The sequence below is a fragment of the Antedon bifida genome, chromosome 1 (genome assembly GCF_963402885.1).
Source record: "Antedon bifida chromosome 1, ecAntBifi1.1, whole genome shotgun sequence".
NCBI classification, from domain to species: Eukaryota; Metazoa; Echinodermata; class Crinoidea; order Comatulida; family Antedonidae; genus Antedon; species Antedon bifida.
The window spans coordinates 11816292-11833555 of record NC_136226.1 but is presented as its reverse complement, the minus strand read 5'-3'; the positions used below and the strand labels follow the sequence as shown (position 1 = coordinate 11833555).

The following is a 17264-nucleotide window of genomic DNA, read 5'->3' as shown; positions in this document are numbered from 1 at the left end:
AAATCAAGCTACAGTCAGCTCTAGCACCACTACCCGAAACAGAAGGGAAACAATATTGATAAAACTAAATGCAAAAATGAACCATGACATTTCTCAGTTGAACCCATAATCTTGCCATTTAAAAGCCACAAGAACACTAAAATAATAATTCCATATGATGATTAATAAATCTTTAAAGCTGGGAAAATACTAAACTACTAAAACTAAAAGAATAATTAAACTGGAAATTAGCCATGATTATCATATTTCTTAAATGGTGGTACATAGCTGGTTGGTATTAAAATATGTAGAAATATTATAAAAAAAAGAAAAATAAACCTTCTCTTCAAGGTGTGTAATTTCATTAGCAACTTCATCAATACACTCAACAGCTGGTTCATCCTCAGACATTCCTTTCATTTTCTTTCTACATCCAATCAATGAATCCTTCCGTCTTGCTCCTGATTTCATGGAAGAAGTTGTTAAGTTTGTTGATGAATGTGACGAATTAGTGATTACTGACTGATCTTTAACCACACAGTTGCCGTTCTCCTCTACGTTAGGATTTACTACTATATCGGTGTTGCAGACATGACTTTCTGAAATTTGTGATTTCACACCTGTATTGGTGGTCATTTGCATACTATTATGTATCTCATTTGCATTTGTAAGTGGTATCAGATCTTTTACACTATCCACACTGGTTTTTTGCACACCTAACATCTTGCCATCGTTATGCGGAGACAATGACGACGATTCTGTTGTAGAATGATTGACATCTACTGATGCAATCTGTGCATGCTCAGTTTCAATGACATTTTCTGTTGTCGCTATGACTTTGAGGGCAGTATTGGTTATCATTCGTACCGCAATTGCTGCTGTTTGCTACAAAAAATAAATTGCTCTTGAATTATTAAAGTACCTTTTACTTTTTAAAAATCCTTTTTTTTTAAATATTAAACATTTGGAGATTATTATTAAACCTTTGCAAACATATGTATCATGGCAAGTTCACACTTGTGTGATTACCTAAGATAATCACACATCAATTCAATCTTTTTGTGTACATATACAATGCTCCACTGTTTTAAAATGTTGAGGTCATGTACGGTGTGCATATCAACCATATGAATAGGGCAACTTTCTCTAGTCTTTCAGATATCTCAATGTAATATTTACCTCAGTCTCCATTCCTAGGCAATGATCATGTACTTGTAGCTTTTGTTCTAGCTTGTGGACATCATCAACAACTCGATCCTATTCACATAAAAAATAATAAAATATTGGTTGAAAAATTCAAGGATGAAAAATACCTGCGAGTAGACTACTAAATTTGATTTAAAAAGGCTTTATTTTTAGAAATTACTTTTTGATTGTGTGATAACGGAAGAATCATTGACATAGCTGTGGATGTTGATCATCACATGATTAATTGCAGTTGAATAAAAAAACTAAAGTGACTATCAAGATATCAGGATTGTTGGAGCCTTTATGACATGAAAAAATATTGTTCAAAGAAATAGGAAATACAACTTTCTTCCAATAATGTAAATCATATTATGATACACTGATCATTATATTAGGAAGTGTTGGCTTACACAATTGATGGCCAACGCAACGTGATATGCATCAACGTAAGGAGGAAGAGGATGATTCACGCATTTATTCTTCAATAAGAGCAGAAAGATTTGACAATAATTATGTCTGATGTCTCTGTTAACCATAAATATTCTTTATTCTCCTATTTATCTATTCCACTAATATAAATGATTTTACTACCTGAGGTGAAAGATCCCCTCGATTGTGTTTACTGTCATCATTGTCACTGTCACTATCACCAGCTAATGTTTTTTCAAGAGATGACAAACACTGCTCCAACTCTTCCATCTGATCATTAATTTCTGTCATCTGAAGAAAACAATATTTTCTACATTTAAGTTTACCTTTTTCAAAATCAATAAAATTAGAAATAGAAAGTGGTAGGAGTAAATTAACGAAGAAAGGAACTATGGAAAGACAAAACAGATAAAATAAGCAAGAAATAAAAAATGTATCTCAAAAAAAATAAGAGAAAGAGAAAAGAAAGGATACAGCATAAAGAAAAAATATAAAAGGATTTACTGTTTGAATTTAAAAAAATGACCATACACATATCAATCTATATGTCTTTTTTCTTACTGTTTGTATGTTGTATGAAAATAATCTTTTGAATTGAATACAAATTAATCATAGTCATGCCATCAAACTATTTTTTCTTACAACAATGACCTCTACAACATGCTTTATAAATACAATATAATGATATTAGCTTTAGGATAGTAATGAAGTTAAGTTAAATTGATCTTAACAATGAAATTCAATATAGGTCTGTGTTTGTTTAGTTCCCACTAAGTGGTATAGCATACATCCCACAGAAAAACTTAACCCTGCATTTCAATATAATATTGAGTTAAACAATGCTACGAAAGTCTCTTACTGTAGTCCTTGAAAATACACACAATTAGATTTCTTTGAGTTGTGATATAAATAAGAAATAAAATAATAGGAACATGACAAGGGTTCTCAAAACAATAAAAGAACATAATCATTTTACTGTCTTTCAGGTAGCATAATTGGATATTTTTCTTCAGTAATATTTAATTTCTTTTTAAAAATAATTTTTGCTCATCTTTTATCTGTTACTATCTATAATGCTAGGTTTGAATTATACAGATTGTTCAGTAGTAAAACAATCCAAATACTGTACAGTATGCATAAAGTCACAAATAGTGCTAAATTTTAGCAACAAAAGACGCCATGCAAAATATCTATCAAACATTTTAAACAGAAAGAAAACATTCCATCTCACCTGATTGGCTGATGTTAACATCTCTTCTGCTGATTCTAAAACTTCATCTCTTCTCATAAGCACTTTTTTACTAAGATTTGTTAAGTCAAGTTCTGCTTTGGTTGATAGCATCTTCTTCTTCTCTGGTGGACTTTGAAGTATTATTGCTGCGGCAGGATTCATGGACGGGACAGTTTTGATTAAATTTCGAAGCGTTTCCTCTTCTGGAGTTGATTGTTCATGTGGTGTAAGACCATCTCTTAAATCTGATTTACCATTTTCGCATGTATCTTTCTCAACATCTGCTTCACGTAGTTCCTTGCTTTCTAAAGTATCAACCATGTGATGATTATCTTCTAATATTTTATTTAATACATCTGTGGAATAATTTTGAGTAGACTCACTACATTCTGCTGAATTCAAGGTTTCACTTTTTTCTTTAAGGTTTAATTGTTGGTCTGCTTCACTTTCTCTTGTACCTGACTCACTAGTTACATCTGGATTTCTCCTCTGTGCATTGACATCAGAACAAAATCCTGTATTTATAGGAAGTTCTACATCTGGAGAACTTTTTCTGGATTGTCCAGCATCACTAGTTCTTGTGGATTCTATTGATGCCTGCCGTGATGATAGAGATGTACTTTTATGTGAATAGCTGTCAACAGAGTCAAAAGATGCTTGCCGTGAGTGTGGATCTTCTTCAGAAGAAGGAGAAAGTCTTCTTTCATACTGAAAATAGTGCCTTAGAGCTCTTCTTCGACCGTGATCAGCTGAAGACTCACTACTGTAACTATCATGACCAGAATCATAGTCAGCAGAAAACCTTGGCATTTGATATGCAGGAATTGGCTGGTCTGGTAGGTCACCATCATCTTCAGATACTTCAACAACCAGTGACAGAGAGTCATAACGAATTAACTTATTTGTTGGAGAGTTGTTCGGAGTTTCTTCATCTTCATCATATTCCTCTGCATAACCAGAAATTGCAATTGCTTGTTCGGGTGTTTTAATGTTCTTAACAATTGTGTTTTTCTGTGGCAAGCTAGCTTTCATTTCTTCTGATTTAGCTGATAAACTTTCATGTGAGGAGCAACAGCTTAGACTTTCATCACTATCCCTGGTGCTGTTATTATTCTGTTCATCTTCTTTGGTCTCGGAAAACTCCGAAAATGCTGTGAAATACTCACTGCTGCTAGTGGTTTTGGCACTTTGAGGAGACGTTACTCTAGAGTCTAATTCCGATTGAGCTGTATGGTATTCGGTACTGTAACTTTTCGCACTTGCAAATGATGATGGTGAAGTTCTATCTTCACTTCCTTGTCTGTTCTTACTATCAGAACGCTTCTTAAATAGTTCTTCTTCTGAAGAACAAGGAGTTTGGTTTGTAGGTGACCTGTTGCTGATTTCATCTAAAAATTCCTCTGTTGAAAAGAACTGAGTGTCATTATTTGTGTCTCCTTGGTCACTCTTAAGAGTTTCTGAACTTGAACTGTGTGGAAAGCTGACATCATCCCAGAATGTTTGGCTGAAAGTCTTTCCCAAAGAAAGCATACCTGGTACGGGTGTACTAGGAGTTGACGGAGAATCATTCTCAATTTCAGGTGTGGTAAGATTGCTATGAGCTGACAAATACTGTGTTTCTAAGCTGTCAACATCTGTACCATCCATGCTTGGAAGACTTACATCGGAAACACTTTCAACAGAGTCTGCATGTACACCATCAAGTCGTATCTGTTTAGAGCTCCTTGCTTCTAAAATATCACTAGCCTTCATGTCTGCTTCTTCATCTGACTGTTTGGCATTTTCTTCTATCATATTTATGTCAATATCATCTGTAACAGATTTTGGATAACCTCGTTTTATAAGTCTTAAAGGAGAACCGTTTATTTTACCAAATATTCCACGACTTCTTGAGGAGCTCTTTTGCCTTCTAATGCCCTTCACTTCTGCTTCATTTTCTTCAATCATACTTGGACAGGAATCCTCTGTGCATTCTGGTGAAGACATCTCAGGAATTGGTGACAGAGATTTAAGGTGGGTTACAGCTGGATCAACTGCTGGTTGAATACCTGCAGAGAAGCGTTCATGTTGCGTGATACCTTTCGATATTGGAGATGTTGGCATTTTCTCACAAAACACCTCTACAGATATTTCACTTGTGTTGTTCTTGTAAATATTTGGATCAAGTCGTATATTCTGTGGAGAAGAATATTGTACAGAATGTAGAATATTGACACTATTAACAATATGAACTGGTAATAATGCTAAGAATAATATTAGTTGACTTTATTGTGAATAAATATAAAAGACCTATTTCAAAATCTATTATGACATAGAGTACCATAATACCCAAGAGAAACTAAATATTGCTGTTATTAAAGATAATTTATGAATCTGCAGCCCCAGAAAACTCCATGAAAATGTACGCATTAGTGATGTGATGTGTAATAATAATAATAATAATTGGGGTGGTAGGTGCCTTGGTAAATATAAACAATTGAATGACAATGCATGCCATTTAACTGCGTAAAAGGTCATGCTTATGTGAAAGACCTTCATGAGTATAAAAACCCAGAGAGAATGAAAATTGCTTGATATAAAACTTTATCGACAATAACAGAAATTTGATATTTAATTTTAGGTATGATTATTATTATGTCTTGAAGGGCATCTATTGTGTTGCTGTCAATCACCTTGATTATTTTTATATAACCTCATAAAATACGCCCACTTATTTGATTGCGAGAGAAAGAATATATAGCTGTGATTATAGAGTAATGAATAAAAAACCATAAAAAATGTATTAGTAATGTGATGTTTTTTTAGATAATAATGGGTATAAGGCACTGCAGGTAGAACCCTTTTGCTCAAAGGAAAAAAAATCACATTTCCAACCAGATAACCAGATATATTCTACATAAAGTTAATAATGTCTATTAAAAAATATAGCTTTAGGAACGAAATAACATGATTGAAATAGATTGTCATGCATACTACCGAAACGAATCATGAAATAAGACAAAGTAGAATTCCAAATTCATGCATAATTACACCGAAACATTGCGTAACCTGTTACAGTTACGTGAAAAGACAACCTGCTGAGTATACCCTGATCTAAAACCTTAATACATGCATATGTCCCATTTATTCTCATTATATTTCTTCGTCAACATAATTACCTTTGGGACATTCGACGTTGTCAGCAATCTGATTAACTGTATACACTGCGGAATAAAGCTTTGCAAACACCGCCATTATAGTGGACAGATGCTTATTTTATCTTTAATGTCTAAAGTTTATAAGTATGGTAAAAAAAACTCTTGGTTTACAAAGTAAATAATCATACCCTTTTCAAAACATTAAAAAACCATAGTATCTTTGAAATGCTAATTTTAAAAAAGAACTGGAAACTGCATAAATATGACAAAGAACGGGTGGTAATAAGTAATGCACATAAATAAATGCATATTTATTATTATACAAATAATGAATTTTTATGAATTGAATGGTGAAAATATTTCATGATGTTGAAAGAAGACTGTTCAATTAGATTAGTAGTTTAGTTGAGATGAAAGCCACTTTAGGTTGGTTTTTTAAAACGTGGCTTTTTGACGGCAAAATAAAACAAAATGTTTACAAAAGATGAATAGTACTATTAAATATCACCATTAATATCACTTTTCTGTTAAATATAAATAGTACTGAACAGCAAATTATACGAAATTAACCAATCAGATTACAAGAACACACGCAGGTGTGCTATAAAGATTAGGCCTACTGAAGAATAAATGGAGTGTATGAATAAATTCAAATTTTCAACATTTTCTACGAAATCCCTTGGATGGTATATATACATTACACAATAAAAACATTACTGTATCAAATACCAAATATTCGATATTAACTATAAGTAACCGTATCAAATATCAAAGTTTAATATTCTTTATAATGTTTGATGATGGTATATTAGTTATAAAACAATAACAAACAAAATACTTGAACTCCAACTCATATTTCATCATAAAAATAACAATAATTAGTAGGTTTCAATCTAAAGCATATGATTGTAATATGTAATGTTCATTTTGAATACGTAGTACAAATATTGATCAATATGTGCCTCAGGTGATATCATAAAAAAAAATCCAATACATACTGAAATCTGTCAAGGCAACATGTGCAAATAAATCATGTAAACAGATTAATATTTACTATCAGTTGGAAAAAAAAATTAATAATTCTTTTTGAACAAATTTGCCAGTAAAGGTTTATTATAATAATATTACACTACACATCCCTATCAACATGATACTTTTCCCAATTTAAACTAACAAGGGTCAATATAACACTACATCCAACCCCTATTCAGGAGACATACTATGTTGGGGTTATACTGTAATACTATGTAACAGCTGCATTTTCAAACACAACAGATGCATGGATGTATAAATGATGAAATTAAATTATATATAAAATAAAAATATGTAGTTTAAACATGAAGTACTCAATTGCATCCCTTTAAAGGGACCTACAGTAGCAAAGTGTCTCTTAATAGGGGTGTCCTACGGCTTGACCATAGTGTTAAAATATAATATTTCCTCTTATTCATTTTGCAGGAAAGTGTCGCTAAATAGGGGTCTCCCAATCAATGAATAATTTCATAATTAAAAAACTACACATAATTGATGAATTGCGATACTAGTACTAATACTAATTTCAAGATCTTGTTATTTAAATTTAAAAAAATATTATATAAATAAGAAAAAATACCAATCAATTCTTACTAATAAAATATTGTTTTAATATGACATTTATTTAAAATAAAATATACTGTTCTTTCACATAATAAATATTGTACAAAAGTATAGTTCAACCCGACATGCAATTATTGGAAGATCGTAGATGTATTATAAGCAATAATCTTACATAAGACCTCACATGCTTAATGATAAAAAAAAAACTTTTATTAACATTTCAATCAATTTAACATTCACATATTAATGTATATATGTGCCTATTATTATCATTATGTTTGAACACACAATAATATTTGAAACACTATTATTCAAAATTCAATGAAAAATATAAATAAAAAACTACTTAAAACCTCAAAATTTAATATTGTAATAGTTAATTCAACCTTGACATTAAGTATTTCATCTTTCAGAAATGTTTAAAGACAAGAATTTGTAGTTAATAGTACAGTATTTTGTTAAACATTAGACCTACCTGCCAACTTTCTGTATCTGGTGATAAACTTTCTGATCTTGTATATGAGTTTCTACGATTTGCAGGAGGCCACTGTGTTGAGACTGTCTCCATATCTGGACGCATTCTTTCAAGTAATTCTTTATCTTATAGAAAAATAAATGTTTTGTTCAATAAAATGAAAAAATTTAGATCTCATATTTGTAAGTTAACAAAATTCCAAAAATTCAAATATAAACCTTTTAAAAATATATTATATATAATGCTAATAGTAATAGTTGTAGCCTGGAATTATATTCATTTGGGAAAATGAATACAAAATACACATCTTAAATCCTTTTAACCTAATTAGCATTAACACAATATTCAAATTACAATTTCTTATAGAAGGGATTATAATTATAAATATTCATATTTCATAATATTAATCAATACTATTTTTCTTCACAGAATTTTTATATTTAAAACTTATATAAAGATGTACTGCACATGCAAACAAATGAGTTTATATAATAATATTGCTTATATAGTGCATTATGCTAAATCCTGCGCCTATAAAAACAAAAATGTGTGTTTTCATTCAAGTATAAAAAAAGAAAAGAAACGTTTAATTATAACCCAAAAACCATTGTCTGACAGACAATTAAAGTATTTAAGTTACATTTTTTTCAGGTAAATAATTGTTTGGTTAACGTGAATATCTATTATGTGACAATAAAATGACACATTCAAAAACAAATTTGAAATAAAAAATATTTTTCAGGGGGATGATATATCATTAAAACTGTTACGTCAACAAGCGAGCGGCGTTTTTTGTAAGAAATATTTCTTGTTAAATCTGCCTTAAAATATAAGGCAGATATACGGATATACAAGAAGACAAGATGTCCAAGAAAAAACAAAAATTAGAGTAAACTCTGATTTGCAAGCTGATAGCTAATCCTACCTGCATGTATTAATTACAAGAATGTCCTTCAATATTTAAACATACTTTTAATATCACACAAGAAATATCAACACAACCCACAATTGACATGACAGAGATGCCCTCTGTTGTGTACTATGTGTATGCTCATTGCAATTACTGTTTGTACATAATCAGGGGAGAGGAACATCTTTCTATCGAATAGCTTTAGAGAGATGACATTTACAAAAGGAAATTAAACACTGTCTTCTGAGTGCTTCTGATCATTCCAGATGTATTCATCAATGCTAAGCAAATTTTATGATTAATTAAACGCAAGGTAAAGACAATAAAATAGTTTAAAGGTCATCTTTAACATTATTGCCCTCAAAAGTTGGCATGCCAGTAGAATGTAGATGGTAATTATTAGAAATCTAGAATTAAAGGTACAATGTTTTCCCACTATTTGTCAACTGAGTCAACCATTTTCTTGATCAATTTTAGCCTTGTTTTTATTGTAATGTGCACTCTTTTCACACATCAAAGGGGTCTACCATGCTGGGTAGTTGCATTGGGCTGCTCATGCTCCGTTGGGCCCTTAATATCTAGAGCCCCTGGGTTTAGCCATTGAACGATCATAGCTGTTATGCCATTGGTCTAATCAGAATGTACTGTATATGCAAATTTAAGCTAGTCACAATGCTGTGTTATATACTATAGTAATTACAATATTTGAATGTATTAATATTACAAAGAAATACATTAATTTATATAAAGGATCTTCAATAAAGCTTTATACACTTTATATATTTTACATTAAAAGCAATTTGTCAGAGTACATTGCACGAACATCAATACCACCCGCTAAATACCCTCTTAAAAAAAATCCTCTTATTTTTCATGATTAAATGTTCTCAGCCAATCATGTATTGACTTGTAAAATATCACATTTTGTTTAAAATATCTGTCCATTAGTTTGATTTAGAGATGTAGAATTTATTTTTCTTGAAGATAACATATTCATTTACGCTACATACACACACTGGATAATGCATTACATCATAGAGATCTCTATGAGTACAGTACATGCAAAAAATATTTATTAGAATGAAATCAAAGCATATTAATAAAAATCAAATTTTATGTTACCACATGATGCATAAAAACATTTTAATTTATAAACAGTGTTTAATTCATTGTTGCATTTAATACATAAAAAAGTAAGTGATTAAAAACATTTTTTTTAAGGCATTGGCAATGTGGTACAGATAGAAACCCAGTATTACTGCCATGCACTGAGCTGAAGAGGACTGTCAAAATGACATCAAGTGTTTGATTGAACGTGTTTCCAATAATCTTGATTATTTCTAGAAATGGGCAGGTCCCCGATTTATTTTGAACATTGGGAAAAGAGATGTTAGGAGCTCATTGTACTTTATGCCTTACCATTATATGGTAGGGTCGCCAGTTCCTCTCTTCGCCACCTTACCTAGTATTTTTGAACTAGATAATTATTTACAGCTGGAGTCACTCAGGTCTTTCTGTATAAAAGCCTAGTATACTAACCATTCGGCTACTGCAACTCCTTTCAGTAACCCACCTTATAAAGCTTGCCTTTTCAAGCCCATCAGTTTAAAGATCTCCAACTTAAAAATTACATTAAATTATTATGTTACAGAAAAAAGCAATAGAAAGAGTGTTGATGAACCTTTTTGTTTCAAGATTCAATAAACCACCAATTTAAAGAAAATAAACACAAAGACTCACTTTCTACAGGAACACTAGCCGCACAAACTGGTATTTTAACAGATGCTTTCAGGCCTGTACATTGATAGCAAAAACATACAACATGCATGAAAACAAGCAACATTCAATCAAGGAAATTTAATTAATAAAAAGTTCTGTTAATTACATGTCAATACACATATAAAAACACATTGTTTGCTAATGAAAACAATAGCATTCTTTTTTACATCTCATATAAAAGCTGTCACGTTAAATGTTGTTTTTAATTTTATAGCACACTTGTTGTCAGAGCAGACAAAAGCAAATTAAATATCAAATGATTGCAATAGAGCGGATAAATTATTAGTAATTAAAATTTATTGCTACAAATATGATAAGGTAAAATTATTGATTATTTAAAAAGACTGCATCTATATACTTATATAAATACTTACCATCAATTATTTACTTTAGTTAAACAATCATTTATTTGAATAAGAGAAAATCGTTTCTCAGATTTAAAATGTTATTCAGTTTAGTACTAAATGGATATGAACAAAAAAACCACAACACCAAAATGCAAACTAAGTTAATAGTTCCATCGTGATAGATATCATCCAACCTAATTCCACAGAGCTATGGTTTCTCTATTTTTACTTATTACCATCTAAACCAGTTATTTATAACACATACAGCTGTTAATTAGATTATTTTCAACTTTCACCTAGCTTTTCTAATTTACTACTAAAGTAGCTAGAATATGCACAAAAATAAGAATGGCTATTATGGTTTACAAGGTAATAAACAATTATATATGATATTACTTGCAATGCACTATAATATACAATATAAGATTTTTCTTTTGCTTTTATTAATTAACATTCTTAAAACAAACAGCAAAGGCCAACCCAGAACAATTATGTGTAACAATTACACATGCTTACAAAGCAATCTGTGTTATAAAAAGTAGTAGTAGCCTTAAAGTATACTGTTTAAAAAACGTCATTGACATGCACCATACATAATGTAATAAGTTTATACCTGTATTTGTAGATTTATCTTCTAAGGGGATGCTATTGTTGCGGCGATGAGGACTAAGCTGATGCTCGAACCCGGAATCTGTGTTGCTTTGATCACTTGGGCTTTCGGCTATAAAAATATATTAATGTTAAATTAATAGCATTAAATTATGTAATGTTAAGTATGTTTTATAATGTAAATGAAATATTACAATCTGTGCTATCTGAATAAATAACATTTCAATGCAAGATTTCATGACTTAAAATTCATCCATGCGTTTTATATTTATTAATATCACTATCATTTAAAATTATGAAATGCAAATGGCACAGTTAAAATGCTATGTCAAATAAAACACATTTTATCTTTATGCGTATTCATATAACTAAAAATTACCAAGCACAAGAAAATGTTATATGTCACTGGACAATCAAAATGGTTTTCTTCGTTGCAGTTCAAATATGCAAAACAAAATTCATGAATATGTATAATATTTTATGACATTACCTTTGTGATTCAGGTGAATATGGCCTAGAATAAAGATAAGTTCATGACATGAAAAGCTTATCGTAAATCAAAGGAGACGAATAACGGATTATACTCACAGTACTCGTTACTCTTGCGTTTGTATAATGAACGGACGACTTTCGCACTGCCATACCGACGGAAACGGTCCTTTATCTTATCGTAGTACCACTCGAATGCTTGAGAATGAAGTTGTCTATAGAATAGACAAAACTAACTGTCATTATTTGATATTACGCATTTATTTGCTTTCAAGTAAAGTCAAAAGTAACATTTATTTCTCTTGTAAATTCATAATAAAGTAACATAATTTGGGTAACTGAGAGCCTAGGCAAAATAAAAAAAAGCTTGTAAGAGGCAGCCCATTTGAGAATCATAAAAGTAAAAATTATTGAGTAAAGTAGACCCTTAATTAAGGAAACACCTTTTTTGACTAACAAAGTGTTTCCTTCATAGGGGTATCCCCTAAACAAAGGTTGACTGTAGTGTTAAAAGATATATTGCCTTTTAATTTTTCTAGAAAGTTTCTTCATAAGAAAAGGAGAGATTCTACTGTACTATAAATTCGTATTTAATAAAGGCAACACTTTCGGGGCCCAACCATAGGGGTTGGCTGTTACAGTAGTTGTAAGACATATTGCCCCTGGTTTCTTTCATAATAGAGATGTCCCAATCAAGGGGTTGGTTTCTTGTAGCTTCTCCATTAAAAGATTCATGTGATCCAACATAGAAAGTAAGAATTAACATGGTTGACTGACAATACAGTTCGAATCTATTAGCATATAGATCAAATCAATTACTTTTTTAGGTCACACAATATTATATTATACATTACATTAACATAATCAGATTTTAAAATAATAACTGTGATTAATCACTCAGGTGATTTGTACAGTTTATCTTGATATGGTGTAGGAAATATGAAACAAACATTACATCCACCTTAGCACTACAACATTTATATTGTTAAATCCTTTAAAGATTCTTTTTATAATGAAAAGCCTTTCTCTAAAAATCAAATCAATGAAAGCTATTTTAACTTCTAGATAGAACCTACCTATTAACTATTCAGTCACATAAAATTCAATCCAATTTTGTTAGGCACATAATACATAGGTTATGTGTTAATGACGTTGGATGGTTCCTATGACTTACTATTTTTGGAAAAACTCAATCGTTGATTGTGCCTGACGTGGTAATTGTGATTTTGTGATAGCGAAAACAATAATAGGCACATATTGATTTAATAAATAATTGAAGCTAAATTTGTCGACAGTAATTATTGTATGCATTGATGTGTGTGAAAAGTTTTACAATAGTTCATAATTATTTGAAATTTGGTTCAAGAGTGTTTGATGGTATCCTTTTTGTGTATTTTTAATTTTTTTAATTAACATTATATTTAATTCCTATTCATTCTCTTTTTGCAGGAAAAGCTGATATGAATCTCTATTTATTATTCCCTCACAATATATGGTTTCCCTTTTATTTTCAAGCTTGGCCTGTTTGTGCATATGACAAAATTCATTCAAAAATGTTTACAGTATTTATAAAGTTGATATTACCTTTTTCAAATAAAAAAAAATGTGTATCAACAAGATAAATTTGTTTTAAAATGTTTATGAATTTATTTTTCTAATATGCAATTTATATTTCATTTCTGTATAGAATTACAATGTTAAAATAGGATTTGTTGGGTGCATTAAACTCAACAACAAGAATATCCTATTACAATGTGCATTCTATTGACAGATAAAAAGAAAATTCACCTAATGTGATCATTAATCCACTCGCGTCATGCAGTTTCAATTGTGAAAACAAATAAGCTAATTGCGGAATGATTGCACAAATACTTATATTATATGTCAATGTACTCTGTTGTGATTTAATACAATTTAATAATTTAAAATTGATTATCACATGAAATTGGTCCTGAAATATTGTAATGTTATTGAGCATGAAACCAGCTGAAGTGTATTAGTTAAATACAAATGAATGTTTCTGTGTGGAATGGGAAGAATTAATTTTCATGAGTTAAAAGATTGGTCTATTCAATGATGATACACTTGTAAATGTAAAAATATGTTTGAGTAAAGTTTATAAATTCATGTATTGATGGAAAAGAACATGGGACATTAATGAATGTGACATACTGTACAATGACAAGTATGTCAATTTATGCTAGAAAAGGTTGGAGTTTGCATGCTTTAAGATTGTACTTAAATAATATTCATTTTATAGTGCCCAACATACAGTGCATAATGTTAAAATTGTTGGCATTAGTTAACATTAATAACAAAAATATTATATAAAAAAACACACATTCTCTCATTAAACAATAAAAATGTTAAATGCTAGAATCAAATTTAGCAAAGTTACTACACATATGCTTAGGCAAGGAAATGCGTGACAATTTTTAACATTTCTATGATGAATGCGATTGGATTAATGAATTAGTATGAGAATGACTGTTACAATACAATATATATAGCTAAGGCTGTCAGTACAGTTTCTTGATAGGTTTTTTGTTGTACAGTACAATCAATATTCACAGAATTCTATTTTCTTGGCGGATATCAGTTGAAAGACTGAAACATATTATACCATAATTTTACAGAGGATTGTGTTTGATGCTGTACATAGGTTGTGTTTAAAAGGTTAAGAGCCTAGGGTCTTGGTCTTAACGAGGCCAACAAATTTAGTCATCTTTCTCATTAGAATTTTCAGTTGCATAAACCATTATCAACTGAAATTACTCCCTGAAGAGAATCTGAAATGATTGATCTTAACGCACTGACACACAGGCAATACATGGTATATTTCAATTCATACTGTATGTGAATCTAGAAGAGAATTTACAGTACTCAATTCACCCCTCTTACCAAATACCATCCCTTCACAAATTTTATATGTAAATAAACTATTAACAAAATACTGTATTCATGGTATTTATATTTCACCAGCTTTAGCTCTCTCATTTGGAATAAATATTTATTTCTGACCATTTTAAATACCGTATTTCAGTCTATTAGGTAACCGAAATGTGAACTGGCCAATCACAAGACAGGTTATATATATTCTTGTCAATTTTTATAAAATTCCTGATAAATTTTGATTAAACCGATAATCCGATGAATAAATTCTGCAGCAGAAAAATCTGTCTTGTCCAATCGTATTGGTCATGCCTGATCTTGCATATCGATAGTTGAAAGTCGGGTATTCAGTTTAAAGCCGTTAGCAGACAGTCATGGGTATTGAAAGAATTTTAAATCTATTAATAGTAGCCAAAATTACTTTAAAAAGAATTTTAAAAAAGAAAAGAAATAGCGTTTTGTTTGACTATAATACACTACTGTGAATATTAGAGACTTTACGAAACATGACGGGAAACCACAGGACGGTGCTCATGAATAACTTATTCATGAGCTTAAAAAAAGTGGGCGGAGCTTAGCATGAAATGTCGTCTTAACTTTTTGAGGATGGTAAAGTTGCCATTTTCCCGTTTACGGAGAACGACTAGAAATAATATATATAATAGTATATATACAGTTCAAATTACACTTTAACATGGAATTTTCAAAACTCTAAATAATATTTGAACTTCTAACTTAATGACATTTTTATTGGGTTAAAATGGCTGTGTTAAAAGCGGCATTTGAATGCGAGGCCCCTAGCTAGAAAGGCTAGGCCTATGCTGTATCACCAGAGCCAAGCGATTCAGAAGAGGGCCCCCCGCGCCACGAGACAGGGAAGGGAGATACTGCCAAGGGCATGTCGATTGTATGATTTTACGCTCTAGCGAACACAGGATATTCCCGTAACCGTTGTGTTTCGTAAAGTCCCTATTTAATGAGAAAGACTAATTTTGTAAAATAATGATTACCTTTCTGTTATGCATCCCTTACAAATCCACAAAATACTATGAACACATATCCGACATTCTTTACAGAAGAAGTAATGACAAACAACACATTGACCTCGTTTGTTGAACAACATCCCAAATGCCGAAAAACAGCGCATACAATGTTTCTGGTTGAACGCCTGTTGTCGTGACAGTACTGAACGTTTCTCCTCTTCTTCCTCTACCTTCTTCTTCAATATACTATTGAGGAAACATATTTATAGTAAAGTCTTGAATTTGTAACTCTTTTGTTGCACCAAATCAATAAAATTTAAACTACTGTACTAACATTGCATTGGTCTGTAAAACCTTGAAGATGATGTACAGCACCAATAAATTTCCAAGTCTTCATTTTTCATAAGGTGGTTTTGTGAATAAATGTATAGATCAAATATGTGATCAACAATGTATATTGTTCTGTTGTATTGATCAATCATTCTTTAATGCAGGCCTTGGGTACGATATCGAGAAATGTTTATTAGCTGATCACAAAGTTACTACTTAACGATCTTTTACCTTTTTAAAAATTGAATTACAAAAAAAAAACCAAAAAGGATTTAACCAAAAACAAGCTAATAAACAAAAACAAGCTAATAAACAAAAACAAAAAATCTTACCCAATCCTGTCTTTCTCCTTCTGCCGTAACCTGAAGTCTCGTTGAATAACATCCAAGATTTGACGGCATTCTCCATCGGATAGGTGTGACAAATTTAACTTTCTCCCCATGATGTCCTATTAAAAATAAAGTGTACAAAACAGTTTTATATTGTTGCCATTAATCAACACCAGAAATATTTTAATTTGTGGCCTAGACTAGAACCAGAAGTGAAAAAGTATTTTAAAATTGAACAGCTTTATATTCATATAGCGCCACAGTACCTTTTCGTACATGATTGCAGTGCGTTCAGCTATACTGTAGTAATAATAATAACCCTATGAACAAATGCAGTATTACGGCACTGCCTTGAAAGTAATTATATTCTTGTCGTGGAACAGGTTTTACAAATGTATACATAGATTGCTTCCTTCAACTAAATCATTACTATAGATATAAAGTGTCAGACTTTAATCATGACTGTGTATTTTCAATTGCATATAATAATCATGTAATTAGCATAAGAACCTGGTAATTAGCATAATACAGCAATTAACATTATTATGAAATTAGTTTTAA

General features: G+C 30.8%; 1 protein-coding gene across 3 annotated transcripts in view; it reads right to left on the bottom strand.

Moving 5' to 3' along the window:
* LOC144842383 (uncharacterized) overlaps positions 1-17264 on the bottom strand; it is a 36779-nt gene that overhangs the window by 8289 nt on the left and 11226 nt on the right. For 2 of the 3 annotated variants that reach the window (XR_013612118.1, XM_078698834.1), the window contains exons 2-11: positions 16707-16822; positions 16072-16290; positions 12269-12384; positions 11685-11792; positions 10686-10739; positions 8036-8160; positions 2828-5002; positions 1759-1887; positions 1159-1236; positions 319-864 (exon numbers count right to left, since the gene is read on the bottom strand). Coding sequence is in view for 2 of the 3 variants with exons in the window: in XM_078698834.1 (XP_078554960.1) it covers positions 319-864; positions 1159-1236; positions 1759-1887; positions 2828-5002; positions 8036-8160; positions 10686-10739; positions 11685-11792; positions 12269-12384; positions 16072-16290; positions 16707-16816 (3660 nt within the window). In the remaining variant the exon portion in view is untranslated. The remainder of the gene's footprint in view (positions 1-318; positions 865-1158; positions 1237-1758; positions 1888-2827; positions 5003-8035; positions 8161-10685; positions 10740-11684; positions 11793-12268; positions 12385-16071; positions 16291-16706; positions 16823-17264) is intronic. The other variant, XM_078698840.1, reaches the window with a different exon arrangement.